General features: G+C 47.5%; 2 protein-coding genes and 1 long non-coding RNA gene across 4 annotated transcripts in view; 1 reads left to right on the forward strand and 2 right to left on the reverse strand.

The window, feature by feature from the left end:
* Hoxa3 (homeobox A3) overlaps positions 1-12,465 on the reverse strand; it is a 44,342-nt gene that overhangs the window by 20,163 nt on the left and 11,714 nt on the right. The window contains exon 2 of the mRNA XM_006982206.4: positions 11,686-11,789. The gene's annotated coding sequence lies outside the window, so the exon portion shown is untranslated. The remainder of the gene's footprint in view (positions 1-11,685; positions 11,790-12,465) is intronic.
* Hoxa4 (homeobox A4) lies at positions 1,101-2,625 on the reverse strand. Its single transcript, XM_006982226.4, has 2 exons — positions 2,030-2,625; positions 1,101-1,539 (listed from the first exon to the last, which is right to left on the reverse strand). The coding sequence occupies exons 1-2, from the start codon at positions 2,538-2,540 to the stop codon at positions 1,193-1,195; spliced, it is 858 nt and encodes a 285-aa protein (XP_006982288.4). The 5' UTR covers positions 2,541-2,625; the 3' UTR covers positions 1,101-1,192.
* On the forward strand, positions 2,803-3,902 carry LOC107401841 (uncharacterized). 2 transcript variants are annotated; one of them, XR_013049848.1, is made up of 2 exons: positions 2,803-3,048; positions 3,378-3,902. It is a non-coding gene; the product is annotated as an uncharacterized LOC107401841 (long non-coding RNA). The 2 variants fall into 2 exon arrangements; XR_006070336.2 differs by having other exon boundaries at positions 2,803-2,933.

Genomic DNA, 12,465 nt, shown 5'->3' on the forward strand with positions numbered 1-12,465 from the left:
GCAATCTCAAGCCTTTGCATAAACTATTTTTTATCTCCAGGGAAACAGGCAGATGAAGTGTGAAGGTACAACAGATGCCAAGGGCCGCCTCTCTCCAAGTGTGCTCAGAGTTCACCCTGTGGAGCAGCTGCAGAAACTCCTGGGCCTCTGCTCTGCACGGTTTCAACTTTCACTGCGGGGACAGACATGTTTCTCTGCCTTACAGAGACTTGAAGCCTAAAAGCCTGGCCAAGTTTGGAAAGAAGAGGAGCCCTCTCAGGACTCAAGAGCATTCTGCTTTTTGGAACATTTCCACAGTGGGTCAAGCTTGACAAGAATTCAGATCAAGTTGAGCACACACTTATACAGACACATACAGAGGCACACATTCTGGGAGTACTAAGAATGTGACCCCAGCTCACACTGCCTACAAGGCTTCTGCACACAAGGTCAAATATCTCCACCAAGAGGAGTTGATTTTTGTTGTTTTGGTTTGATTTTTTTTGTTTTTTGTGAAAAGCTTGGAATACACACAAATCTGTCTCTTAGGCTTTTAATGTTTTTTAAAATGTTTATTCTTAGCACTTTCCTTTTTACACAGCCATATCACTTTGTACAGTTGCAAGTGGGTCTAAATGCATTTCCCTCTCCCCCAAGATTGTGCCCGAGAGTAAGACAACAATATCTCTATAACAGTATCTTAAATAAATGCAAGGAGAGGAAACTACATGCCACACCTACCATCAAGGTCTACACATTTTTGAGAATTAAATAATCTGGTGAGGTCCACAATGTCTACTCAGTAAAGCTCCTGTGAGCTGCCTTAATGTAGAAGAGGAAGGTAAGGAGCTGGGAAAGGAAGGGGCTGTTTCTTCTGCTTGTAACAAAGATACAAGTACACGTCCCCAGTCAGCACGCTGTCCAGCTGACTCAAAGGTATGTGATGACGCGTGCTTCCTCACAGGTATCCAACCCTGGCAAGGTTGTCCAGGTCAGCAGGTTGTTCCACTAGGCAGTGTCCAGGACAGATGTCCTCTTGGGGATCGCACAGACACTTACCAGGGATAATGTCTTCTTTTTGGTTATGGTTTCCACCAAGTTGAATTTTGTTTTGGTGTCTGTTATGGTTTCCTTGGAGAGGAGTGGATGAGGATAGGGGCAGGAGAGGAGAAGGGCAGGTGAGTGACAGAAACTGATTCAGGTCCCCAGATGGTTATATGGAGGAGGGAATGGGTGTGGAGGCACTAGGTAGAGGGTGGGGATGGGGGTGGGGGCTGTGAGTTTGTGCTTTTCCAGGAGGGCCGGCAGGGGCCGAGGCAGGGTTGGAAGATCGCATCTTGGTGTTGGGAAGTTTGTGGTCTTTCTTCCACTTCATTCTCCGATTCTGGAACCAGATCTTGACCTGGCGCTCAGACAGGCAGAGCGTGTGGGCGATCTCGATGCGGCGCCGCCGGGTCAGGTAGCGGTTAAAATGGAATTCCTTCTCCAGCTCCAAGACCTGCTGCCGGGTATAGGCGGTTCGAGAGCGCTTGGGCTCGCCTCCGTTATAACTGGGGTTGACTGAACGCCAGAACCCCGATAGAGAAGGCCAAGGAGGAGGGAGTGGAAGAGAAGGAGAGGAGGAGAGAGGAGATAGGGTGGGGAAGAGCAATTGGACATCATCATTATATAATAACCTGACACCAAGTTCACGCAAGATACATAAAACGGCAAAGAAAATGTTTCACAGGCTATTGACAACGGGAAACACCCGAGAGCCATAAAGAATGGTGCTGGGCATTGGGGCTGAAGAAAAGCTTCAAAGACACATGGCCCGGAGCCTCTGCCAGGGCAATTAAATTTATGGGGGCTATAATTACTGCCCTAACAGTTTGGCGTCTCGTAAATCTTGGGATAAAGGGACCCTGGGTACAAAAGGGTTCTCACGTTGGGACCAGGCTTAGGGCAGCGCGCACACACCCACAGCCATAGCGCGGGCCAGATGGGGGGTCCCCTCCCGCGCCCTGCCCCGCGCCCCCTCGCCCGCTGCCCTCCCGGCGGCGCCACATACCGGCGCTCACGTGGATCTTCTTCATCCAGGGGTACACCACGGGCTCCTTGCCCTTCGGGCCCGCCGGCCCCTGGTCCGCCAGCAGCAGCGGGCACGCGGGGGCGCTGCCCCCCGTCGCGACAGCCGGGGTGGCGGGGCCTGGAGCGCAGTGCCGAGGGGGCGCGGGGGGCTGCGGGGCCGGGCTGGGGTGCGCGCCGGGGGCCGGGGACTGCTCGGGTCGCGCGGGGCTGGCGCCGCGGCAGGCGTAGGGGCAGGCGGAGGCGGGCGCGGGGTACAGGCCCCCGGGGTAGCTGGACTCGCGCGCCCGCGGCGCGTAGTAGGCTGGGGGCTGGCGGGCGCCGTGCAGGTTCGGGGCCGGCAGGTGCGGGGTGCTCTGGGGCCGCGGGAAGCCGGGACCCCCGCCCGCGCCGCCGTCCCCACCGCCCGGGCCGCCGTGCGGCGCGAACTCCTCGAAGGGAGGGAACTTGGGCTCGATGTAGTTGGAGTTTATCAAAAACGAGCTCATGGTCATTAATTTGTGAAGTGCAAAAATACTAATTTTTCTCGCGGTGTCGTTTTTCTGCGCTCGCCGAGGCCCCTCCCCCTCTCGCCGCGCTTCCCATCCCCCCCCATCCCCGGCGCCCGCCCCTCCCCCCGCTGTCAAACGCCTGCCCTTCCCCCCTCCCGCCGTCCCCGCCGAAGTTCGCGCCGCTCCTCCCCCCGCCCCCGCGCGCTCCCCGCAGCCCTGCGCGCCCCGCCCCCGCGCCCCACGTGCCGCGACCCGGCCAATGGGCGATCCGCGCGCGCGGACCCGGATCAGGAAACGTGCGGGGGCGTGATGGATGCCGCTATCCACCCGGGCGGGAGGAGCGAGCAGGGGCTTGGGTTCTTCAGCCCCCCAACTTGGATTCCGGCTGAGAAATCGGTGCCTGTTAGGCTATGGGTCCTTTCGAGCCCCCTTCCTGCCCAAGTCTGTCCTAGGCCTTGGGGCAGCTGGTCTCCAGGGCTCAGCGCTGACTTCCTGTCCATCCAGGCCTCGGGTGATCCTCCAGGGGTTCGAGGCCTTCCAGGAGAGGGAAGGACACTGGGACCAAGAGGCAGACCCTGGCTTTTTATCCTAACTCCGGAACAAAACGAAGGAGGCCTACAGACCCGTTTTTTTCGCCCATTGATTCCTCACCAACACCCTGCACATCCACCCAGCTGCTGGGGGTGGGGGGGTCCCTGCTTTGCGAAGCCGGCCTGGAGCCGCACAGGAAGGGTGGGTGGAATGGACCGCTGAACAGTCCAGTCAAGGATGTCCAGCGAGGGCGTTCCAGTAAAACCTCATGGATGCTTAATTTTTTTTCTTTCTTTTTTTTCCCCCCAGAGGCAGAATTTGTACAGCATTTCATTTACGATTTGGAACTTCCCATATTGCAGTTGATGGAGGGGCAGACGAGAGCTAAACATGCCTCCTTTACCAGGCGCTGTTGTGAGACCTCCACCCTAGAATGGGGATGCACAAAACCCGGCTTGAATCCAGTAACTTCGCATTACAGAACAAACTCCAAACAAAAACAAGCTTGAGATAGAATAAGACCCTTGCGGGGTCTGATCGTCCATCGGCCTTTTCTAACCTTTTTTTTTTTCCTCCTCCTCCTTTTGGATGCTGTTTTCTCAGGCTGTATCAGCGGCGAGGGCTATATTTACAGGACAGCCTGTAATCCCTGAATTGCTGAAAATTAGCATATTAACGATATCAGTAGCTCCGGAAAGGAGAGAGAGGGGACTGTTGTCTGCCATTTGGTAATTGAAATTTGATGGGTAAACTAATTATGCCATTATTAACAAATAAATTACTTATTAATTCCACCTAATGTTGATCTTTGAAGTAAATACTGATGCTTCATTCGTACTGTGTCCGTCCTCTTTCCTTTCTTCTGAATAGCAGACCCGCCTAGATCCCCTTTGTATGACAGGAAAACAGTGCACACTGGCATGTCACCATTCTAGAAATAACTCATGTTGGCATACAAAGCAAAGATAGTTGAGGTGGAGCACCTAGTTGATTTTTCAGACAGCAGGATAAACCAGCAACCTTCTCACAACTGAGTCTCGAAGACAAGGAAAGTTATAACCCAAGCCTGGAGACACTTCAAAAAGAATGTCAGTTCTCTCTTCATTTATATCGGTTACTCATTTGGGCTACTAAATGCTGGAATATATCCATTTGATGGATAGTCATTTAATGCTTAGCCACATAAAGACTATTATATGAGACTAATCTTTAAACTAATTTAGAAAAAAAGAGGTTAAAGAAAGGATCATGTTAGTTTCAGACTGGAGTCGCCCTGAAGTGGTACAAAGAGCTTTTCCACACTGGGTGCGTGTGCCCAGAGAGAACTGTCCACTGACATGAGTCACCCTGAATTTTTTTTTTTAATGAAATCTGAGCCGCAGACAGAAATCAACACTGATTATAATCTTTAGATATCCTCTCTAGACTGGAGGGAGGAAATCGAGCCTGTGATGTGGCTGCCCTCTCTAGCAAGAGAATATATACATAAATTATCCAACATAAGTAGCACACATATAGACTATATATACAAATATATATGTATTACACATCTGGCTACGTTTCAAGTTGCAGAAAAAAGCATGATGAGGGAATCTCGCCTGTTCCTGGTGTCACCAAGCTTGAGCACATGAGTCCTAGCCGTGTCTGTTTAATATTATTTACAGGCACCGAGACACAGAATTCATGTTGTTTAGCCTCAGAATTGTCTACAGAGTCTCTACTTTTAAGTATTAAGGAGACACTGGCACTGTTTTGTATATGGTTAAGCTGGGTGAGTTAACTATGCCTGTTTCCGGAGGTTCTATTACTTGAGGAAGATGGGCTTACACAGAATCCCTCAAGGCCTGTAACTTGTCTTTGCGCTTCTATCATAAACACAAACGGAGCCAGGACCACCAAGTGTTATCTCACACACCGACATTTTGACATTTTACTGCAAGATTTATGGCTGTAATAAACAGTCTCAGTACCTTTCCTGAACCTTCCACAGCCTCCCTCGGCAAGCAAGCCATAGCATAATCCCACTGAATCGGATAACCTTTTGAAAAACATTAAAACTAAAAAGCACCTCTTGTCTTTACATACTATCCAAGACACCAAAGAAGAGCTAGGAAGAAACTAACTCAATTAGAGAAAACAAACCAAAGTTTACCAGCAGCATCTTGCCCGGGGAGGAAAGATGGGGTGCCCTGGAATGGAGCAGAGAGGGAGCGTGCTAATCTCCGCACACCAACTGGCTCTAGTCCCAAGCGGGGCTGAAGCTACCTTTTCCTTGGGAAACTGCTAAGCACATTTGCTCATTTCCATGTGCAGGGATAACATACATTCCCCCAAAAGCTTTCTTAAAATCCCATTAAGTGAAATAACTTTTCATCATGTCCTCGAATCCCAGATGGAGGAGGCGAGTGGAAGGGAGTCTGGGGGAGAGGGGGAATAGGAGGAGGCAGTGTTTGCAGCCCGGTTTGAATCTGATTTGAATCATTTTGAATATATTTGGAACAGCCTTCCCACTTGAATGCAACCCTGTCCCAAGTTTCAAAGTGACCGAACAGTGACACCGTGTGCATTTTGTTTCTTATTAATCTTACACATTGACAGTCTTTGTTAAGTCACAGGCGCGCCCTCACCAGCCGACATTTTCATATTTGTTAGACGCGCTGACCTGAAGTTCACCTCAGCCTTGGACTTTGCGCTTCTAAAAGGTCTATACAGTGTCTTTTAGAGAGCAGGGTGCTTTGCCCAGGTCAGCCCTTCCCAGGAAAAACCAAGGGGAAAAGGCAAAGGAAATGTAAGCATTATGGGATGTATTGACTGTATTTGTCCTTTGTTCTTTAGAGTGAGGGCCTCCAGGCCGTCCTCTATCTCCAGCGCTTCCCTGGAGCACACAGGGGAATGGCAGGATTTTAAACTGCCTCGGAGTGACATTTTAGGGCTTCCTCCCACCTACACGAGGCGTTTGGTTATAGAGGAACAACACTTGACTGACCATTTTTACCAATTAATTTGTTTAGGGTGTAATTTCCTGGTGATGGTTTAAAATAAAAATACAGCCCAGATATAAGGACTGATATGCATTTTAGGATTATTATATTTTAGTACCAGGATGGTATTAAAAAACAAAACAAAACAAAAACTTAATGATCAAAATCCTCTAAGGAGGTAAGCATTCTCAAAACAGTGACTTCCACAGGTCCATTTTGTCACTAGACTAGCTTAAAGGGTGTTTTTGAGTATTGATGTTAAAATGTTTCTTAGGCATGTCACATGGCTTTAACCAAAAATACAATGGAAAGGTTCCCTGGGAGAGACATAATTTCTGGGTGAGCAAGTGGGGGCTGAGTTCTCTTCTTTTCATTTCAAGAGACCAGATGTGAAGTGTTCACTGCTGTAACAGCAGTGACCTTCCATTTCATCTGGCAAACCCCATTTGGCTCCAAGCTTCTGGCCAGAGTAAATCTTTACCCATTGCACAGTAGAGGAGATCCTCTGGTTACTTGCTTCCATGAAGGCAGCATTTGGGAAATATTTACTTTACCACTGAACATACACCTGGCACCATTAAATCTAATTAGCCTGAGTGTGTAGAGATTGTCTCAAACATACTTGCAAGGTTGACATTCTGAGTCCTTAAATTATTCCCAAAATAAAGAAGAAAAATATTTTATCTTTCTCATTGTTGTTTTCCCACCTTGATTGTTTGAAGGTCAACATATAGGAAAAGAAAATATGTCCCCTAGAAAATAGATTCCAGCCCAGACACTTAAAGCTAATCTAGATGTATGAAAAATAAAATATTGGTTAACACTTCATTTGCAACAGACAAATGAGGCATGGTTCCCCGTCTGCTTCTTGAATACACTGTCCCCTTTCTCTTCTGTTCTCCCACCCTCCTCCTTAATTCTTTTCTTGTCCTGGGTTCATCCTCCACCCCTGGTCCACACCTATTTTTTAGAGGTGTTTTCTGGAGAGCAGAAGCCTGGTGGTTTAACAATGGCATGGCATGTAGGAACTACAGATTGTCGCAGTATTTATATCCAACAGTGGTTTAATAATAAACATAACAGAGAAATTTCCAACCACGTGAACACAATAACGCTAATAAGCACTTTCCTCCGGGTAGTGGTGATTTTAGGAATCCTGCCCCTTTTATGAGGGCTTCCACCTCCCTGCTCTGACAACCTCTGCGTTTATTGGGTTGCAGTTTTTGGGGTGCATAATCTATGCTTGAAAATTGCCAAGAATACTCTTTGCAAGATATCTGCCCTTTTCTAACACACTTTAGAGATCATTATATGTATTACAATATAAAAAAACCCACTCTGACTAATCAGAATCACTCCCTTTTTTCATAGAAAAGGGACATAATGGAACGTTAGAAATGTTAGAAGCTCGCTACTTGGTTTTTTTTTAGTGGTCCTCTGATGAGTTCTAAGCATTTTTATTTTGTGACAAGCCTACAAACCATTCTAGATTCTCCAACATTTAAGGTTTTGGTATTTTGGTAAGCCATGCCTATTTACCTGCAGCGATTCCCTCAGAATGGGAGTGATAATTCAATATGAAATACAGCATGTATTACTCCCGAAAAGAGGAATTCTCTCCCCTTTCCTCCGTAATTGAGGTCACTCAACCACTAGGGTTCACCTGGAGTCCACACCGTGATACACGCGTCACTCTGAGCTATTTTATCTTTTGTGCTGATAGTCAAGATCGCAGCTCTAACGTTGACATCAAACTCTGTCTGTGCAGATGACTAAGAGTGCTGCACAATGTAAACTTTTGACCCTCAACTTTTTGACCTGCAGTTGTAACGCACTAACCACAAAGATACACAGCCTGAGCCCCCTCTTCAGGAGGAAGGGGCCCCCCTCTGGATCCTAGGCAGTCCTGCCTCTGCCACTTTCTGTTGGAATTAGAGGACAGAGTATATATTTCTGTGTATTTGTGTTGTGACCATGTTTCCTGTCAAACCAGCCTCCTCCCCCTCCTCCTTTTTTTTTTTTTTTTTTAAAGTCAGGAATTAGGAGCTAGATTAACTTGAAGTCGCTGGTGACCCCACTAACGAGGACAATTTAGGGGAGCCCAGGAGAAACTTTTGAAGCAGAAGTGTAAGAAAAGAGAGAGGGGAGGGTGAGCTGGTAAGGGGGTGTGGGGTGGTTTTTGTTTTATTTAAAAATAAAGCCGCAGCCTTAATTGTTGGGAGAGCTGGCCCGGGCGGGCGGAGGGCCGGTTGACTGTGAACTTGTACTAAAGCGTGCTCTGCTGGCGGGTCCTAGGGTGTGCAGATTTATATTCTCTGCATTTACTTAACCCGGCAGTGAACTGCATGGGCGCCATTTGTTAGGCGATGACAGACTTCACCTCCAGCTAGGGCTGCTTCACAAAATCGCAATAATTACCCAGTAACCTTCATAACAAATATTATTATTGAAAAGGCCAGTTTGTGAAGAAGGGGTCTGGTAGAGGGACAAAATTCTTTTCAGAAAACACCAAACGAAACAAATCTAGGCTTCCCCTCCAGTTCTGGAGCTTAGGGCTGTGGATCCCCCTCCCTGTTTGACTGAAACACCCCCCCCCCAACTTTTGCCTTGGCATCCTGTTTATACTCTTGTGGAAGCCAAGGGTCTGCAGCCTAAAATGCTCTGCCTCCTTTCTGATGGGCAAGCCATGGGTAGACCCCAGCCAGAGAAGGGAAGGTGGCAAGGGCATCTTGCAAGCTAACAGCCAATTTTCTCTTCTGTGGTCGCTGGGATGCTACATTCTCCAACTCTCAACAAGTGAGAACCACTGTTTCTGGGAGAAAACTCTGTCTTGCTCTCTCAGAGCCAAATGAAGCAGGGCAAAGTGAGAAATCATAGGAGAAAAGGGATCTTGGCATAATGTTGTGAAATTAGACCAGAGAGACACTAACAAACCCCTAAGCAAGTGTGACCAGAAGCTTCCTATGATACTCATAGTTGAGGGAATATATTCCTTTTGGCTTGTAGAAACAAACAGGGCCCTGCACATTTCCATCACCTTCTCCTTTTACAAGAGAACACACAGATTTCTGCCACCAGCTGAAGCTGGATGTCTTCATAAAGCCCTCAGTGGGAGAGTTTTTTTTTTTTCTCTCTCTCTCTCTCTAAGTAAGTTCCTCTTTAAAAAAAAAAAGACTCAAAAGAATCCACAAGAAGATATAACTCATCTACAAAATGAGCAGATAACCAGCCAGCATCTTAAATACACTTCCCGTGAAAACAGTAAGAAAGGGAACAGTCCCTCCAATGGCAGCCCACAGTCACTTGACTCCACGTGGGTCAACCTGCCCTCTCAGATTCTACTTAAGCCTTGTGAAGATTAAAGCACACAGAAACAAGCAAGCTGACAGCACTCATAGCCTGTCATTTTTTTTTTTTTTAATTTGTGGGAAAGATCCCTAGGAATGTATTTGGTTGGATAGGATACCATCAGCCTTTTTACCCATTCCCACACCTCAGGGTGTGGCCCACGGATATTGTGGATGCTTTCTTTCTCCCAGGTACACCCAGGAATACCAGCATTTCTACAACCCTTGGGTTTTTTTTTTTAAACCTCCTAATTTCAACCACCAAAAAATTATGCAAGCAAAATCACCAGACATATAACCAAAACAGAACCACAACCCAACATTTCCAATAACCCAAACTCAGAGCAGCAAAACAAAGAATCCAACATTCTCAGAAACATCAAATAGTAAGAACCCATTCCCACGTACATTTTTTTACTCCCGTTCTTTCTAAGAGGTGGACACATATTCCCGAGTGCTGAAGTACTAATATTCACTGCACACAAAATAACTTTGTGGATTCTGCAGCTCACCACTGTTTAGGGGAAATGGGATTTATGAGAGTTTTGATTTTTTTTTAATGTCCTAAGTTTAGCTTTCTTTGGATCTCTGAATTAGGGCTTCTGTGGATTTATGTTGAATGAAAGATACATCTATATAATAATACTTGTTAGGATTTCAAATCAACACTTTGAAATGTTTCTCTGTAAGTACTTGGTAAATACCTTTACCAACCAGTACTTGAAGGAACTACCCAGCTCCAGAGAAAGAGAAGAGGCCTATTATTTTTTTTTTTTTTGCTTCATTTCTAAATATAGTTGGAAATTTTGCCTGAGCTCCTTAAACAGGATTGAGGGGAACTTATCAGGTCTCTGGTGGGTACCTACCCTGAAAAGACCCCAGGACAGGCCAGAAAGTCCTCAGTTATTTGGTTTGCGTTGCCATTGAAGGAGGTGGGAGGCTGGAGCCCGGATGGAAGTGTATCCAGGAAATTTGTATTTTATTTAACTTCACTCATTGGTGTAATTTTGGAGACTGTTTTGGAAAACATATATTATGTAAATTTCCTGGGATCAAACAGAAAGAACAAATAACAAAAGAGACAAGGAAATCTCCTCCTGACAAAGGAGCAGTTTCTTCCTAAACTGCCCTTTATGATGTGTCAAGAAAAACAGCCTAATGGCTCTAGGGACTTTTAAGTTGGGCATTGAAGACACCTCAATTTCCCTCAAAACTTTAGGCACAGTTTCAGAAGAGAGACTGTGTCTGCGTGCTGAAGAGGGGTGCATTTCTCTATCTTTAGTGTCATCGAGGGAACCACCCCTAAGCGGCCCTTCGAGGGTCTTGAGCATTGATGTCTTACTCCTACAAAGAAATGGAGGACAAGGTAAGAAGGGAGTCAGAAGAAAGGCAGGGCGGAAGAAAAGAAAGCGCTTTTTACCCCTTTCAATTAGCCTGAGGATTCAAAGACTGAAGTTAAATCCGGCCATAAAGTTTATTGCTTCAGACTCACAGGCGGGTGAGAACACGGCCAGCGAAATGAAAAGAACAGGCGGGCGAACTGGGTTCAGGGCCTGGCCCGGTGCGTGCGTGCGGGGAAGCTGAGTACCCCCTACCTCCTAGGTGGGGACCCGCTGTCCCCAGCACCCTGTGGGTGCCAGCAGCCTGGTCTCTGCCACACAGCCAGGGCCCCAGGCAGCATCTACGCTCCCCAGCCAGTCTGAAGCCCAGCCCCAAAGGCCGCCGCCTCAATTCAGGGCTGCCAAATGACCCTGGCCCGTGAAGACATATTGCCACAGCCCCAGAAGGAATCCCGCCAGTGTCGGCCTCAGCCCTGCCTGGGCCTTTCTTTCAAACTCTCCAGTTCAGTTCAGCCCTCTACTCCAGTGGCCCGCGCCCCTTCAACTCCCAGACCCCCCCTCTCCCCATACCAGAGCTCCACGACCCCCAAAGAGCCTGGACCTGGCCAAGCTTAGAAAGAGGGGCGGGGGCTGCCAAGTTTTCACACACAGACCCATTCTCACACACACAAAAATCATCTTTTTTTGCACGCCGGCGGGAGCAGCGGAAGTCATTAACATCCACGATGGTGCAGCAATTAAAGTTAGGCCTGGGATGCGGCTCGGCCACAGGCGCTGATCACCGCGCTGCCTCCCTCCACAGAGCTGGCTCTGGCTCTGCTAATTTGGGCAGAGAGAAAAGTTTGTTTTCCCATTTTGGATCCAGAGACAGCTTTAGCGTTACTGAGCCAGAGAGAAAGAAGAGCAAGGAACTTTGCGGAGTGCAAATAAACTCAAGAGGCGAGCTTACCTTAACTTGGAGGGAGCCATTTTTCAGAGAGTTTTGAGAACTTGTGGTTTGGACACTTCTGGACCTAAAATTGACAATTTGAATGACCAGGCAGCACACGTAGCCTGCAAAAGAGTCAAATGGAGTCCAGCGTTAGTGAGATTATATGTTATGTGGTATATAATGTTGGATGTCAACTCCCCAAAACCATAAAACTTACTTTAATGGCCCCACGTGACGTTTTATAGCCAGTGAGCCGATCTGTCTGTGCTATGGATGATTTTACGATCTAATTCATAGACAAAACCCTATTCATTTGGCACCCAAATGTCATATAGCCGGAACTGGGGCTTATAAAGTTTACTGTTTTATAACTTTTAAAAGGAAAGACGGCATCCGTGTAAGCAGTCGGTAAATGTGCAAATCTCTAGTTGCGCGCTTTAGCCGTTCTGAGGAGTTTCCCAATGGAGCTAGGATGGGGTAAGTACTTTCCATTTGTAGCAAATTAATTGTAGCAAAAGAAGCCAACTGGGTTAAGTGAGAGGAGTGGGGAAGGGGTGCTGGGGTGGGTTAGTAGGCAGGGGGTTTGGGGTCTACATCCTGGCAGAGAATCCCCTTCAGCAAGGCCTAGGACAGCCTTAGGAGTGAAGGATCTGTGTGGGCCGGAGTATGGCTAACAAAGACCTGGCTTTTCTCTCTTCTCTCTTCCTCTCCTTTTTGGCACCCACTAAGTTAGTTAACTTGGTTTCCTCAGAGATGGACAGGGTGGACTCATGCTTTGGAACCTCCTACAGCTTTTCC

This window comes from Peromyscus maniculatus, chromosome 3 (genome assembly GCF_049852395.1).
Source record: "Peromyscus maniculatus bairdii isolate BWxNUB_F1_BW_parent chromosome 3, HU_Pman_BW_mat_3.1, whole genome shotgun sequence".
NCBI classification, from domain to species: domain Eukaryota; kingdom Metazoa; phylum Chordata; class Mammalia; order Rodentia; family Cricetidae; genus Peromyscus; species Peromyscus maniculatus.

Excerpts from the sequence above, each read along its gene's own strand:
- Hoxa4 (XM_006982226.4), bottom strand. The coding sequence starts at position 2,540 with ATGACCATGAGCTCGTTTTTGATAAACTCCAACTACATCGAGCCCAAG. Across the intron at positions 1,540-2,029 it reads GAAGATCCACGTGAGCGCCG|TCAACCCCAGTTATAACGGA; the intron begins GTATGTGGCGCC and ends TCTGGCGTTCAG.